This window comes from Chelonoidis abingdonii, chromosome 1 (assembly GCF_003597395.2).
Source record: "Chelonoidis abingdonii isolate Lonesome George chromosome 1, CheloAbing_2.0, whole genome shotgun sequence".
Classification (NCBI taxonomy): Eukaryota; Metazoa; Chordata; order Testudines; family Testudinidae; genus Chelonoidis; species Chelonoidis abingdonii.
The window spans coordinates 258,311,886-258,326,292 of NC_133769.1; the positions used below are offsets into that span (position 1 = coordinate 258,311,886).

The window sequence follows — 14,407 nt, forward strand, 5'->3', positions numbered from 1 at the left end:
AGGATCCTGTCTTTTATGCCAGTGGCCAATGCCAGGTGCCCCAGAGGGAATGAACAGAACAGGTATTCATCAAGTGATCCATCCCTTGTCGCTCATTCCCAGCATCTGGCAAACAGAGGCTAAGGACACCATCCCTCCACATCCTGGCTAATAGACATCGATGGACCCTATCCTCCATGAATTTATCTAGTTCTTTTTTGATCCCTGTTATAGTCTTGGCCTTCACCACATCCTATGGCAAGGAGTTCCACAGGTTGACTGTGCATTGTGAAAAAATACTCTTCTCTTTTAAACCTGCCGCCTATTAATTTCATTTAGTGACCTCTAGTTCTTGAGGAGTATAAAACACTTCCTTATTTACTTTCTCCACACCAGTCATGATTTTATAGACCCCTACCATATCCCCGCTTAACTGTCTCTTTTCCAGACTGAAAAGTCCCAGTCTTTTTAAAGTCTTCTCATATGGAAGCCGTTCCTTACCCCTAATAATTTTTGCTGCCCTTTTCTGAACCTTTTCTAATTCCAATATATCTTTTTTGAGATGGGGTGACCACATCTGCACACATTATTCAAGACGTGGGAATACTATGGATTTAGAGAAAGGCAATATTATATTTTCTGTCTTATTATCTATCCCTTTCTTAATGATTCCCAACATTCTGTTAGCTGTTTTCACTGCCGCTGCACACTGAGTGGATGTTTTCAGAGAATTACCCACAATGACTCCAAGAACTCTTTCTTGAGCAATAACAGCTAATTTAGACCCCATCATTTTATATTTATAGTTGGGATTATGTTTTCCAATGAGCATTACTTTGCATTTATCAGCACTGAATTTCATCTGCCATTTTGTTGCCCTGTCACCCAGTTTTGTGAGATTCCTTTATAACTCTTCGCAGTCTGCTTTGGACTTAACTATCTTGAGCAGTTTTGTATCATCCTCAAATTTTGTCACCTCACTGTTTACCCCTTTTTCCAGATCATTTATGAATATGTTGAACAGTACAGACCCCTGCGGGACACTACTATTTACCACTCCCCATTCTGAAAGCTGACCATTTATTCACACTCTTTGTTTCTTACATTTTTACCAGTTACCGATCCATGATAGGACCATCCCTCTTATCCTATGACAGCTTACTTTGCTTAAGAGCCTTTGGTGAGGGACCTTGTCAAAGGCTTTCTGAAAATCTAAGTACACTGTATCTACTGGATCACGTGTGTCCATATGCTTGTTGACTCCTTCAAAGAATTCTAGTAGATTGATGAGGCATGATTTCCCTTCACAAAAGCCATGTCAACTCTTCCCCAACAAATCATATTCATCTAAGTGTCTGATAATTCTGTTCTTTCCTGTAGTTTCAACTAGTTTGCCTGGTACTGAAGTTTCCATTTGAGTTATTGCCTTAAGTGTATTTTTACCAATGAAAAAAATATATACAAAATGGCATAGTTTAATTTTGACATACCCTTTCATTAGCTGTGCTGCTGTGAAGTAAGCAGCCATTGCTTGGTCATGCTCACTCTCAACTGCAAATGAATGTCCATATGCTATCCAAGCTGGTCCATAGGTTCTCTCAAGTGTAGTGGCTTTGCTAAAACACACACACACACACACACACAATCAGACCAATTCATTATATTCATCTTATTGGAACACTTAAGCAGTAAGCCTGGTGAAGTATAAATAGTCTGTGTATCATGTATATATTTAATAAATTTGTAGTAAACTAATGAGTGTTTAATAAAGAACTTTGTCTCTAAATGATTATCATACTGGTGAAAGCTTACCTTTTGACAGGCATTATTTGACATTTTAAGAGAATGTATTATTCTCATTTTCTAAACTGATTTTAGCAAATTTCTAAACTATATTATTTAGATAGTGCTGGTAAGTGTGCATAGTGAAACACCAAAGGTAAACTGATGAACTAAATTCTTACTGCAAGGAACTAAATTTAATGGTGTGAATGCATGAAAAAAGGTATGTTTTTTATATCTACATATAAATCTTAAAGACACCAACAAAGAGCAAACAAAAACAACTACATTATATTAGAAAATCTCTATTCATGAAGTGTAAACAATGTTAAACATGTGAAAGTGGAAAATGGTAATGTCAAATTATGACGTTTCTATGTCATAGTTAGGCCATGTCTACACTAGCACTTATGTTAGCAAAACTTCTGTCGCTCAGGGATTTGAAAAAACCCTCCCCTGAGTAACAAACATTTTGCTGGCATAAGCACTCACGTGCACCAGCACTATGTCGGCAGGAGACCCTCTTCCGCCGACATAGCAACCGCCACTCATTAAGCTGGTTTTATTATGTCGACGGGTGAGCTCTCTCCCATTGGCATAACACAGCTGTATTGGTACAGTTGTGCCTCTGTAAGCTTGTAAGTGTAGACATAGTCTGTGGGTGGAAATATTGCCTACGTGAGTGCAAAAGTCTGGGCTTGCCTAAGGCAAGCCTATTTTTCTCCATTCCAGACAGCTGCCCTGCCTGGGAAAGAAAGTGTTTGACACTTCTTTGAAGCACTGTCACCAAAAAGCCATCAAAACTGCAATTTAGGGTCATCAACGTTGATCATCTGCCAACTACTGCCCCTTAGCCATGGAACAATAGTGTCAACACACGAGAGCCCACAAGAAGGGGGCAAGCATGACTGGAGTGTCTGGAGCTTCAATTTCAGTACATGGCACAGAGACTGAGGCCCTATTTAAGAGCAGAGACTCTGTGAACGGAGCCAACCATCACCACAAGAGAAACATGAAGGCGAGAGGAGGCTGAAACACTGACAAATTTCAGACTCACAGAACAGGTGACATCAGAGATGGGGAAGATGCATCTCAGGCCTTTGTTATTTTCATCAGACAAGATGTCTAAGCTTGAAAGTATGCTCTAGAGTTCCAGAGCGTCACTAGAATTAGAATCAGTTAGAAGCACATGGGACCCAATGACTGGATTCACTTGCAATATCCCTCATATGAGGGCCAGTTCGCAACAAAACATTTTTGATTGATTGCCATATCAAAGAAAGGGTAAACACAAGGGACATACAGCAGCCAGGATTCCTAGGTTTCTGTAATTACATTTATTTGCAATGAACAGCTCTTGTGTAATACTTTTATAGTTAACTATTCTTTATTTGAAAATTAAATCCTGAATAATATTGACCTAACAAGTCATAAGCAACACAATAATAAATCTAATATTATTGGATATGAAGTTAAGCTTTTACCTGAGATATCTTCTGGCATGTTCATTTTTGTGACCGACCATGAGATAATAACATCCTACCGCAAACCATGAGACCTAAACATCAATGTCAAAAGAACAATACTAAGAGTACAGCAGATAATGAAAATGATACATCTACAAATAATGATACAGGGCAGGGAACAGAGAGCATTCAGAAAAAGTTACAATATTTTGCTTGAAGTTATCACTCTCAGAGTTTCAAATTATTATAGCAGCATCTATTAGCATAGCTAGACCTGTTTCCACTATAAACAGTTTTCAATGATTTGTAACTCATCCACTTAAAGCCTCACCTAAATAGGGTTCAAAATGAGTTAAGACACTATGTTTATACACAGAATAAGAGGCCCCACACATGGAGTTAAAAGGAAAACTTCATGTGCAGACGAGCCCTTAGAAAAAATGGAAAGGAGGGAAAAATAACCCTGAATGTATTCTATTTTTCTCCCAACTATTATAACTTGGTCAAAGATTTACAGGGTGATATTCAAAGGCACCAACTGCAAATTACTTTCAATAAGTATTAAGCACTTAACTAATGCCAACAGTCATTTGCCACTGATGTCTTTGAATACTCTCTTAGGCTATGCCTACATTTAGCTGTAGCACTTCTGTGTAAATGCTTAGGCTTGGTCTACACTTTAAAGTTAATTTGACATAAGCCATCTTGTGTTGACCCAGTTGTGCATGTGTCTATGCTCAAATTTGCCTCCCACCGATGCAAGTGCCCTGTTACAGCAACACAGTAACACCATCTCCCCAAGCAACACTGAGCCATGTACTCATATCGATGCAGCGAGAGTGCAGATACTCCATTTATGTTGACCCTAACAGTCTTCCAGCACCTGTCCCACAATGCCAGATACTGACCACTTTGGTCATAATTGTGAACTACACTGCCCAGGGGTCACAGAGACTAGATGGCCCACCTCCCCTTTAAAGCCCTGCAACTTTTTGTAATGTCTTTTCCGGATTGTCCAGCTTGGCAAGCACATATAGCAGCTCCCCATTGTTGTGTGCAATTGCCAAGCTAACCATGCTGGCTTCATGCTCCAGATGCACTCCAGTGTGGAGCACACAAGAGATATTAGATCTTCTGGGCCTGTGGGAAGAAGAGATTGTGCAAGCACAGATATAGACCAACCACAGCAACATGGATATTTATGAGCAGATTGCATGGGGAATGCAGGAGAAGCGGTACAACAAGGACCAGCAGCAGTGGTGTGTGAATGCAAAAGGATCTGAGTCAGGCATATCACAAAGCAAGGCGGGCCAGCAGTCACTCCAATGCTGTGCTGCAGACCTGTTACTTTTACAAGAAGCTGCATGCCATATTTGGCAGAGATCCCACTGCCTCTGTGGATAATTCCGAGGAGGCCAAGCCACAAGCTACTGGCATGAACAGTGAGGGGAATTGGGGACATGCAACTGGGGGGGATCCATCTATGCTGCGAGCCAGGACCTGTTTGAGACTCTACGCAGTCCAGTCAGTCCCAGCAGTCAAGCACTGGCGAGTCCACTGCAGAAGCAGGAATATCAGATGTGTAATTGTATTTCCATTGCAATGATGTACTGATGGCACTCCAAAATTAACAGGTTACAGCTATTGACTTTTCATTAATTTACTCTTGCAAGAGGTGATAGGTGATAACGAAGAGAGGTAGCGTTATCTGCTTTTCTTTCTCCTGTACAGTTAGGCAGGGGGCCATGCAGAGCAGTTTATATACACAGAAATATCCCTTGAATCCTCTTGAGAGATCTCAATAGAACATTCGTGAAGGTACTTTCAAATTCTCTCCTGAAGGTTTCTAAGGATGGCAGCCTTCTTTCTCCACAACAGGACACTTTCCCATGCCAGTCGGTGATGGCTTCGATAGCACCATTGCAATATGCAAGATAGCAGCATATGCGCCTGGGCAGCTTTGGGACACCAGCAGCGGCTGTGCTCCCAGTGCCTTTGTTTCCTTCAAGAGTAAGATGCCAGCTAAAATCCCCACTGCATGTGGAAAATGGTACCAGTATTCAGTACCACTGCCCTATATTCAGTTGAATGCAACAGAGCAATTCCCTCCTCATTTTCCTCACTCCTGACAGGCTATATGCACCATGGCTGGTGCTGAGAGTAGCACCATGCACAGGCACCCCGAAGCAGAAGCGTCAATAAGCATGTCTTGTTTAAAATTTTAGGGGAGCAAGGGAAGGGAGTTCTGAATCATAACTTTCACTTTCTGTTATGACTTTATCTCTGTGTTTTATGTACAGCTGCTGCCACTGTGGTCTTGAGGAATTCTTCCTCCACACGCACAGAACACTTGAGCTAGATAAGGAAGAGAAAGACGACGACCCTGGATACAATGTTCAAGGAGGTACTGCAAGCCAGTGCTTTATCAGACTATTACCAAAAGGGCCTGGAAGGCGAGTACTGCAGATGCCTGGAAAAGGAAAGAGTGGGCAGGAGAAAGACCCAGGAGTCCCAGCAGGAAAAGAAGAGATGTATCAGGTGTGACAAAGCTCTGTCCTTATCTCTGTGGGTCCTGCGTTTCCTGACTGATTTCACTAGCCTCAGAGGCACACTGTGACCCTCCACTTAACCCTTCTCTCTCTAAAGACAAGGGTCACAGTCCACTGAGCCATTTCCATCATAAGCCAGCGAGGCAGTGAGGAAAAACTATCCTCCTTTGTACAGTCTCTGTTGTCTCCCAGTCTCAGTGATTAATCAGGGGGCAAAGGGGTGGAGCCCGGGCCCACCCTCTACTCCGGGCTCCAGCCCAGGGACCCTAATAGTATCAGCTATGGTAGCTGACCTTTTAGGAACAGGACACGTACAATTCCCTGGCCTACTCCCCCACAGCAGCCCCCCACTTCCTCAAGCTCCACTCCACCCTTACCTCAGGGCCTCCCTCCTTGTGCCTGATATGGTGTGTACAGCTCAGTCTCTCCAACAGCGCAACTTCTCATAGCTCCTGACATACGTGCCCACCTGACTAACTGGGAGGCTTTTAACTAGTTTCAGCCAGCCCCTGACTGGCTTCAGGTGTCCCAATCAACCTAGCATCCCCCCTGCCTTCTGGAAAGCTCTTAATTGGCCCCACGTGTCTTAATTGACCTGGAGCAGCTGCCATTTACTTATCCTGGTACCAAGGACTTGTTTAACCTGGGGCTAATATATCTATCTCCCACTACTTTTCTATAGCTATCTGCCCTTGCCCCATCACATAATGGGATTTCTCTGGCACCAAACACAGATGCTGCAGACTCTTGTCTCACTTAGCAATCCATGGAGAAATCCTGTACAGCACCACCCTTCACACCGCCTCAACATTCCATATGGTATCAAGGGATGCATCCCTCTTCCTACCACTCTATCCCAGGGGGACATTAAGGACAACCACAGCTTCACACACACTGACCTGTGAAGCCATGGTTGCTGTGTGGACATAAGCAATCCCTTGTTAAATTCTGTTCCATTAATTTATTGCATTTTTAATGTAGTGGACTTTAAATTGCACCAACTTTATTTTGCGCTGGTTTTCTTACTGAATAAAAGTCTATTATTTGGAAAATAATTTATCTTTATTAATTCACAACATATGCTGCAGAGTGCTTAGCAATTCTGAAAGCACCTAATGGCTTGTTACAGCACAGTGTGACAACCATTAGGATTCATGATAAACAGTGTAATAATCATAAATATACAGGAAGCACTGCAAAATTAATAGGTGCATTGACTGTGTTATATTCATAGATATACAGCAAGCACCACACAATTCCTAACAGGCCTCAAAACAGCAAGGCCAGGAAGAGCACAACAGACCACAACATATTACTGTGGCTCAATGTTAAAGCGGTCTTTAAAAGCCTCCTTGAGCTATAAGGCTCTGTGCTGAGCTCTTCTAATAGTCCTTGTGTTTGGCTGTTCAATCTCAGCAGATAGCAGCTCTAACTCCATCCTCTAACCCAGTGGTAACTTTTCCCCCTTTGTTTCACAGATACTATGCAGAGCAGGCAGCTATAACTATTGGAAGTTATTTTTTCCACTGAGATCCAATCTTGTGAGTAAACAACAACAGCATCCCCTCAATCTACCAAAAGCACATTCAACTGTTATTCTGCTCTTGCTGAGCTGGTAGTTGAATCTTTCCTTGATGCTGTCAAGGTGGCCAGTGTATGGCTCCATGAGCCAAGGGAGCAAGGGGTACACTAGTTCCCCCCAGGATCACTACTGACATTTCAATATTACCAATGGTAATCTGCTGGTCGGGAAAGAAAGTCCCTGCTTGTAGCTTTCTGAACAGTCTTGTGTTCTTAAAGATGTGAGCATCATGCACCTTCCCTGAGCAGCCAAAATTTCTGTCCATGAAGCATCCCCAGTGATGCAACAATGCTTACATAACCAAAGAAAAGTAGCCCTTTTTGTTGATCTGCACTGTGGCAAGATGGTATGGCACCAAAATCGGGTTGTGTGCACCATCTATTGAGCCACTGCAGTTTAGGAACCCCACTGCTGCAAATCCATCCACGATGCCCTGCACATTGCTGAGAGCCACAAATCCTGTGTAGTAGGAAATGATTAATGGCCCTGCACACTCACATGACAACACCTGGGCAGTGGATTTTCCAGCTCCAAAATGGTTTCTCACTGACTGGTAGCAATCCAGCATCGTGATTTCCTCAGTGCAATCACCACTTGCTTCTCCACTGTCAGTGCAGCTCTCATCCTGCATCCCAATGCGGAAGGGCTGGGGTGAATTCAGCATTTAGGAATGTGGCTTTGTGCATTCGAAAGTTATACAGCCACTGCTCATCATCCCAAGGCTGCATAACAATTTGATCCTACCAGTCAGTGCTTATTTCTTGGGCCAGGAGCAGTGTTCCAGCAGCAGCAGCTGCTCTGGGAATGCCATCAAAAACCTTGAATTGGTTCTCACTATGTCCCACAGCAATCGACCCTTCAAGAAATCGTCATGTTCCCTGCTGATTCTGTTGCTCTTATGGCTCTAGAAATACTGAAGGATCATGTGTCCTATCTTTGGAATGCTTATGACAATAATGCAGAGCTGTGCAGGTTCCATGTTTTCTGTCTGCCATTCTCTGAAAGGAGAAAGGCCACAAGGGTTTGTGGGATTTTTAAAAAAGATGGAAAAATTATGAGATATGGATGACATTATGGGATGGAAACAGCTGCACACTGGAAAGTTGACCCCTTGCTCCCAGTCACCCTGTGGAACTCATTTCTGCCCATCATGCGCTGCCAAACTTCCCAAAATACAGTGTGCTGGAGAGTAGTTGCATACTGGGATACCTACACCCATTGTGCACCGCACTGTGTATTGACATAAGCACTCCTGGTGAGTGCATTCAGTGCCGACACAAGGAGCCAAGTATGCACATGCACAAGTGATACACGAAATGCAGCAGCTTTATGTCGGTGTAACTTGCACCAACCAAAGTTTGTAGTGTAGTCATTGCCACTATCTAGTGATGGGAGCGGTTCTCCCATTGCTGTAGAAAATCTACCTCCCCCAAAGGCAGTAGGTGGGCCAACAGAAGAATGCTTCTGTCAACTTAGCACTGTCTACACCGGGAATTAGGTCGGTTTAACCACGACTCTCGAGGATGTGAATTCTTCACACCCTTGAGAAACATAGCTATGTCAATGTAACTTTTCAGTGTAGGCCAGCCCTCAGTGTTTGAAAAAGGAAGAGAGAAAGAACAGGAATTTTATAAGTACTTAGCTTATGACATAAATTCATTTTATTTTGATTTAAAAAAGTTTTAAGGCTTGAACATCTCAACTGACTTACTTGGAAAAACGCCCTCTGCACATGCATATCAAGTATATATCCTAACTGTCTTACCTAAGAGGTTAGCAATATATAACAATGAAATCATAACATATCCATTGATATTTTAACAGGTTCAATGAACTCTCAACTCAGATGTAACAAAAGAATTGTGTTACACAATGTACAAATTGTAATAATTCAGTCAACATTATAACTGAACAGAATAGAAAGAGCACCTTTTTGTATGTGTTAAATGTGGTGGCAGTTACAGTCACTGCAAGAACCGGACTTAGTAATAACTAAAGGTTATAATTCAACATCCTCAACAGGACCACTAGTATAAGTGTGCCACCTCATGTTTTCAGTTATGGGATATACCCTGGCACCATGCCTCAGGAATCTTCTAGAAAAGCAATGGTTGCTGGGAATGCATCCTTGAACATTCAAAGCAGAGGTTATAAGAAGCGAGAGAAGTCCCAATCACTGTCTCAGTTCCTTTCGCTAAAGCCCAAAATTATTAAGAAAGCAGAATTCCAAGGAAGAGGAGATAGGTGAGCAAGTAGTATGAATATGCAGAATCAACATTTTTGAAAAACTAATTACTAGTAAGTACCCTTTCTTCCGTCCTCGAAGTTTCCTTTGCATACTCTCACCGGAGGAAGTCTAGCTAACTATACTATTTCCCCATTAATGTTGGTTGAGAAATTCTAATTAAACAAGGATTTCAAAGTAGTTCTTCTAAAGCAAGCATCAGCTCTATGCTCCAAGTCAAAAAGAACAGTGCTGCATAGATATGAACAGAATTGCAAATAGCAGCACTGCAGTTTTCTGTTATGGAATCAGGTCATCTGGCTTATCCTCAGGAGAGTGAGCCTTAAGACTTAAGTACCGTCACCCCTGCCATAACATGTCTCATTGCTAAGATTAAGATTTTGTCACAGTTATTTTTAGTGAGTCACAGACAGGTCACAGGCAATGAACAGAATTTCAGGGTAGCCCATGACCTGCCCCTGACTTTTAATAAAAATAACTGGGACAAAATGGGAAGATGGAGGGTCCAGCACCTACTGCTGTTGTGGCTCTGGGGGGGCCCTGGCTGTGGCTGGGAGCTGCAGGGCCCTATCAGCTGACAACTTTAGTCCCGCTGCCCCGGGGCAAAAGCGGAAAATGACACAGAGATCTCTGCAAGTCACACAATCTGTGTGACATAATCTTAGTTTACTCATTACACAATCTAACACCTTTCAACAGGTTTTGAATAGAAATGCCATTCCATTTACAAAGCTACAAAAAGTTCCGATGGCTTCCTCCGTACCCCGATTCTAGACAAACAGAAATTCAAAGCTGACATCAAGAACATCCAAACTAATTTCCCCATGGATGAGAATGTTTTTGAAATAAAGACAAGAGATTAATAGTCTGATTTAGCTGGAAATCAGACATTATTTTAGACAAGAATTATGAAGGAGCACACAATGCAATATTGTCCCAAGAAATATAGTGAATGAAGGATCAGCCATCAAAGCCTTCAGCTCACTCGCTCTTCTCTCAGAAGTAGTCATGATTAAAAGTTTTATGTACAGAGACAATCACAATAAAATAGTCTCTCAAAGGCTCAAAATGTACATCCATTAACTACGTCAGCATTATGTTGAAATCACATATTTGGACAGATTTTTTGAAAGGTATAACTAGAGAAAAAGCATTATCCAGCTCTTTTTGAGGAAAGTTGTGAGAGTAGGATGGCTGAAGACTTTCCATTTGTCAATAGGAGAGTACTCTGCCAGATGGAAGACAGCTGAACTTACACTGACAACAAGAGGATGCTAAAGAACTTCAGGCATAATAATAGATGAAATAGGGTCAGAATATGGAGAATATTGGAGAAGTTCATGCTCCAATACATCTGTTAGTCTATAAGGTGCCACAGGACTGCTTTTACAGATCCATACTAACGTAACTGCCCCTCTGATACTCTAAAAGGAAGACTTTGAATTCTGAGCAGATAATCTAAATTTTAGATTAGTGGGTTTTTTTTTTAACATTAGATTTGTTTTCTAAAAAAGAGAAAACTAGGATCAATCACACAATCAAAGAAAGTTGTTTGCTGTGTTGGTCCCAGGATATTAGACACACACGGTTGGCGAGGTAATATCTGTTATTGAACCAACATCTGTTGGTGAAGGACAAGATTTTGAGCTTACTCAGAGCTGAAGAAGAGCCCTATGTAAGCTTGACTCTTTCATCATCAGACTTTGATCTAATAACAAATATTGTCTACCTACAAATCAAACAAATGCAACTCAGATTCATAGAAACATACAAAATAAATGTATTTTAAATTCACTGATGCGAGTGATGATGGGACATTCTCCACACATTGTGTTTATTTGAATAGTTCTTATATTTGCACAAGTTATGTGCTTAGTTGAAAGAGTATTCACTGAATACATGAAGCTGTATTTATTTCAATGTACAGTACCCTAGTTACATGCCCAATTATGTATGTGTAGAGTCCATTGCGTAGGTGGAACCCTATCTCTATGCACTGTTAAAGTTGGTAGTAAGCAGTGAACAGTGTGCATAGTACACAAATTTTCAAACTATCAGAACACTGTTTATAAAAACAAACGTATTCAAATGTCTAAAAATCATTGACACTAAGTTTGACGTTTTAAAAGACAATGCCTTTTCAGTTATCTATGCAAAAATCACTGGGAACAATTCTGTGAAGTGGGGAAAAGGGTTTCTTGCACATATCTCCCCAAGAAGGGAGAATGCAGCATTTAAGTGATTTAAAAATCAATTATTTTTTACACAAAGGGTTTTAAACTTCTTAGCCACACCGTCTTTTGGTGCATCAGAAGACTCTCATCAATATGAAATGCTGAAGGAATGTCAGTTATGTAATACTTTTGAATATGGGAGGAAAATTCCTCCATGCCTGCTGCAGATAATCATTTTACACTCAAAAGCACGACATTATTTTTTAGTTACTGAAGCTAAAATAATAGTGTTAGTAATTGTAAATTGATCTATTTTTTTAAAATCTAGCTGGAGTACCTGTTTTCATGATCTCCATCAGCGACAAATTCTACAAACTGAATATATTTTATATTAAAAAATATTTTTATTCTAAACGGATTGTAAATTTAATCAAATTATGGTACAGGACAAAAAAAGAAATAAATTAACTGTTTCCACGCTATCTCTTCCTGAGTCTGAATTCTGGTTGTTCAAACTGATTATTAAATTACAATTTCTGTTGCTTTTACTTATGCAAAGCTGGAGGGACATAGACTATAGGGACCTATAACAACTTACAGGATTATTTGGGTACAAATCCACCAATTTATGAGAAAGATAGAATAGCTCTGTATGGGTGAAAAAAAGAAAAGAAAATTAAAGCATGTCAAACACTAATACATATTTTGGCCAATACACTTTTCTAAAGTAGGGCCAAATCATCTCATATTACAAATTGCAAATTAGCATATAAACTCAAATACTCCATTCTTCAAAGATAGAAACTAAAAATAATTTGACCTGTCACATGTTCATCTTTTTTTTCCAAATTTGAAACATTAGAACATTCAGTTATTTTGCATTTAAACAACAAAAGAAAAAAATTGGTTTGTGAAGGGTATATGAAAGAACGTGAACTGTAAACCTCACTTTCTTAGGTACCTTTGAAAATCCCTTTCTAAATGCTTCAATATCTTTAAAGCAACTTAGAATTCCCTCCAAAGAACCTCGCACTGCCCACTGTCAGATGGCAGGATACTGGGCTAGGTGGAACACTGATCTGACCCAGCATGGCCATTCTTATAATCTTAATACAGTTATGAACCGAACAACATATATACTGATTACTACATTTACATTTTCAAAAGTCTTGCAAAATACATCAGAAACTCAAAAGTTAATCTGCCTGTAACTAAAAATAACTAAGTACGTTGGTTTGTCTCTAGTTGGAATCTTGATAGCATGAACTTAAAACTTCAGAAATGTTGCTTCAAAAGTCATATAATAAAATACGCTTGAAAATAAGAGCTAAAAAAGTTAAACAATTGAATCTAGAGTTCTTACTTTTTTTTTTGGTAAAAATGGTGCTACTTGGTAAAGTTTGAAATACATTTTTTATTATCATTTAATTACTTTAAGAAACCAAACATAGTTCTCTGATGATAAAGCTTATGCAGTGTAACAAGAAATCACACTATATTTTGCATTCTGTGTGAGGACATAAGGCTTGTTTTCCAGACAAAAGTATATAAACTATTGTGCTCCTTCATGATAATGTTCTTCAACATAAAGAGATACCGTTTGCAATATACCTCATATTTTATGAAAAAAAAAAGTTGTCTCAAGACATACTTGTAGAAAAACAAGACTACTGGCTACATTTTTGAAAATGGCTGACTATATTGCAGCTAGAACAGGAGTACTTGTGGCACCTTAGAGACTAACAAATTTATCTGAGCATAAGCTTTCGTGGGCTAAAGCCCACTTCTTCGGATGCAAAGAACAGAACATATATTGAGGATATATACATATATACACATACAGAGAGCATGAAAAGGTGGGAGTTGTCTTACCAACTCTGAGAGGCCAATTAAGTAAGAAAAAAAACTTAATGGGCTATCTTGATTATCACTTCAAAAGTTTTTTTCTTACTTAATTGGCTTCTCAGAGTTGGTAAGACAACTCCCACCTTTTCATGGATATGTGTGTGTGTGCGTGTGCGCGTGCACGCGTGTGTGTGTGTGTGTGTAATATATATCTATATATCTCCTCAATATATGTTCCATTCTATGCATTCGAAGTGGGCTGTAGCCCACGAAAGCTTATGCTCAAAAATATTTGCTAGTCTCTAAGGTGCCACAAGTACTCCCGTTCTTTTTGCGGATACAGACTAACACGGCTGCTACTCAAACTTCATATTGCAACTGCAAAATCTGCAAGCACATCTATCGCACACAAACAAGAGTTAGCACACTAAGGACTTGCCTAGAGAGTTAGCATGCAACAATCTGGGATGTAATTCTACAGCACTTAAGTGAGATGGCACTAACTAGCCAGGTGGACCCTGCTACCATGCAGTAAAAGTTCTGATTCCAAAGAGGAGTAGATCAAAACACACTAGGAAACTTTTAGTGCATGGCCCACCTGGCTAATTAGTATGCAGCACACTCCTATGTTGTAGATTTGTGCCCCAACTTGCCACACACTAGCTGTCTGTTCACACAAGCCTTTACTGGCCCACTCGTGCACACAAATGCCAGCATTTGCGCCAGCATTTCCCAAACTGTCATCCATTGAGAGACTGCATGCCATTTGATGATGGCTCCTCAGT

At 40.5% G+C, this 14,407-nt stretch overlaps 1 protein-coding gene across 2 annotated transcripts in view; it reads right to left on the reverse strand.

Moving 5' to 3' along the window:
* CDC16 (cell division cycle 16) overlaps positions 1–14,407 on the reverse strand; it is an 80,507-nt gene that overhangs the window by 38,420 nt on the left and 27,680 nt on the right. For both annotated transcript variants that reach the window (XM_032777818.2, XM_032777819.2), the window contains exons 10-12: positions 12,376–12,425; positions 3,246–3,319; positions 1,470–1,595 (exon numbers count right to left, since the gene is read on the reverse strand). In XM_032777818.2, coding sequence (XP_032633709.1) covers positions 1,470–1,595; positions 3,246–3,319; positions 12,376–12,425 — 250 coding nt within the window. The remainder of the gene's footprint in view (positions 1–1,469; positions 1,596–3,245; positions 3,320–12,375; positions 12,426–14,407) is intronic.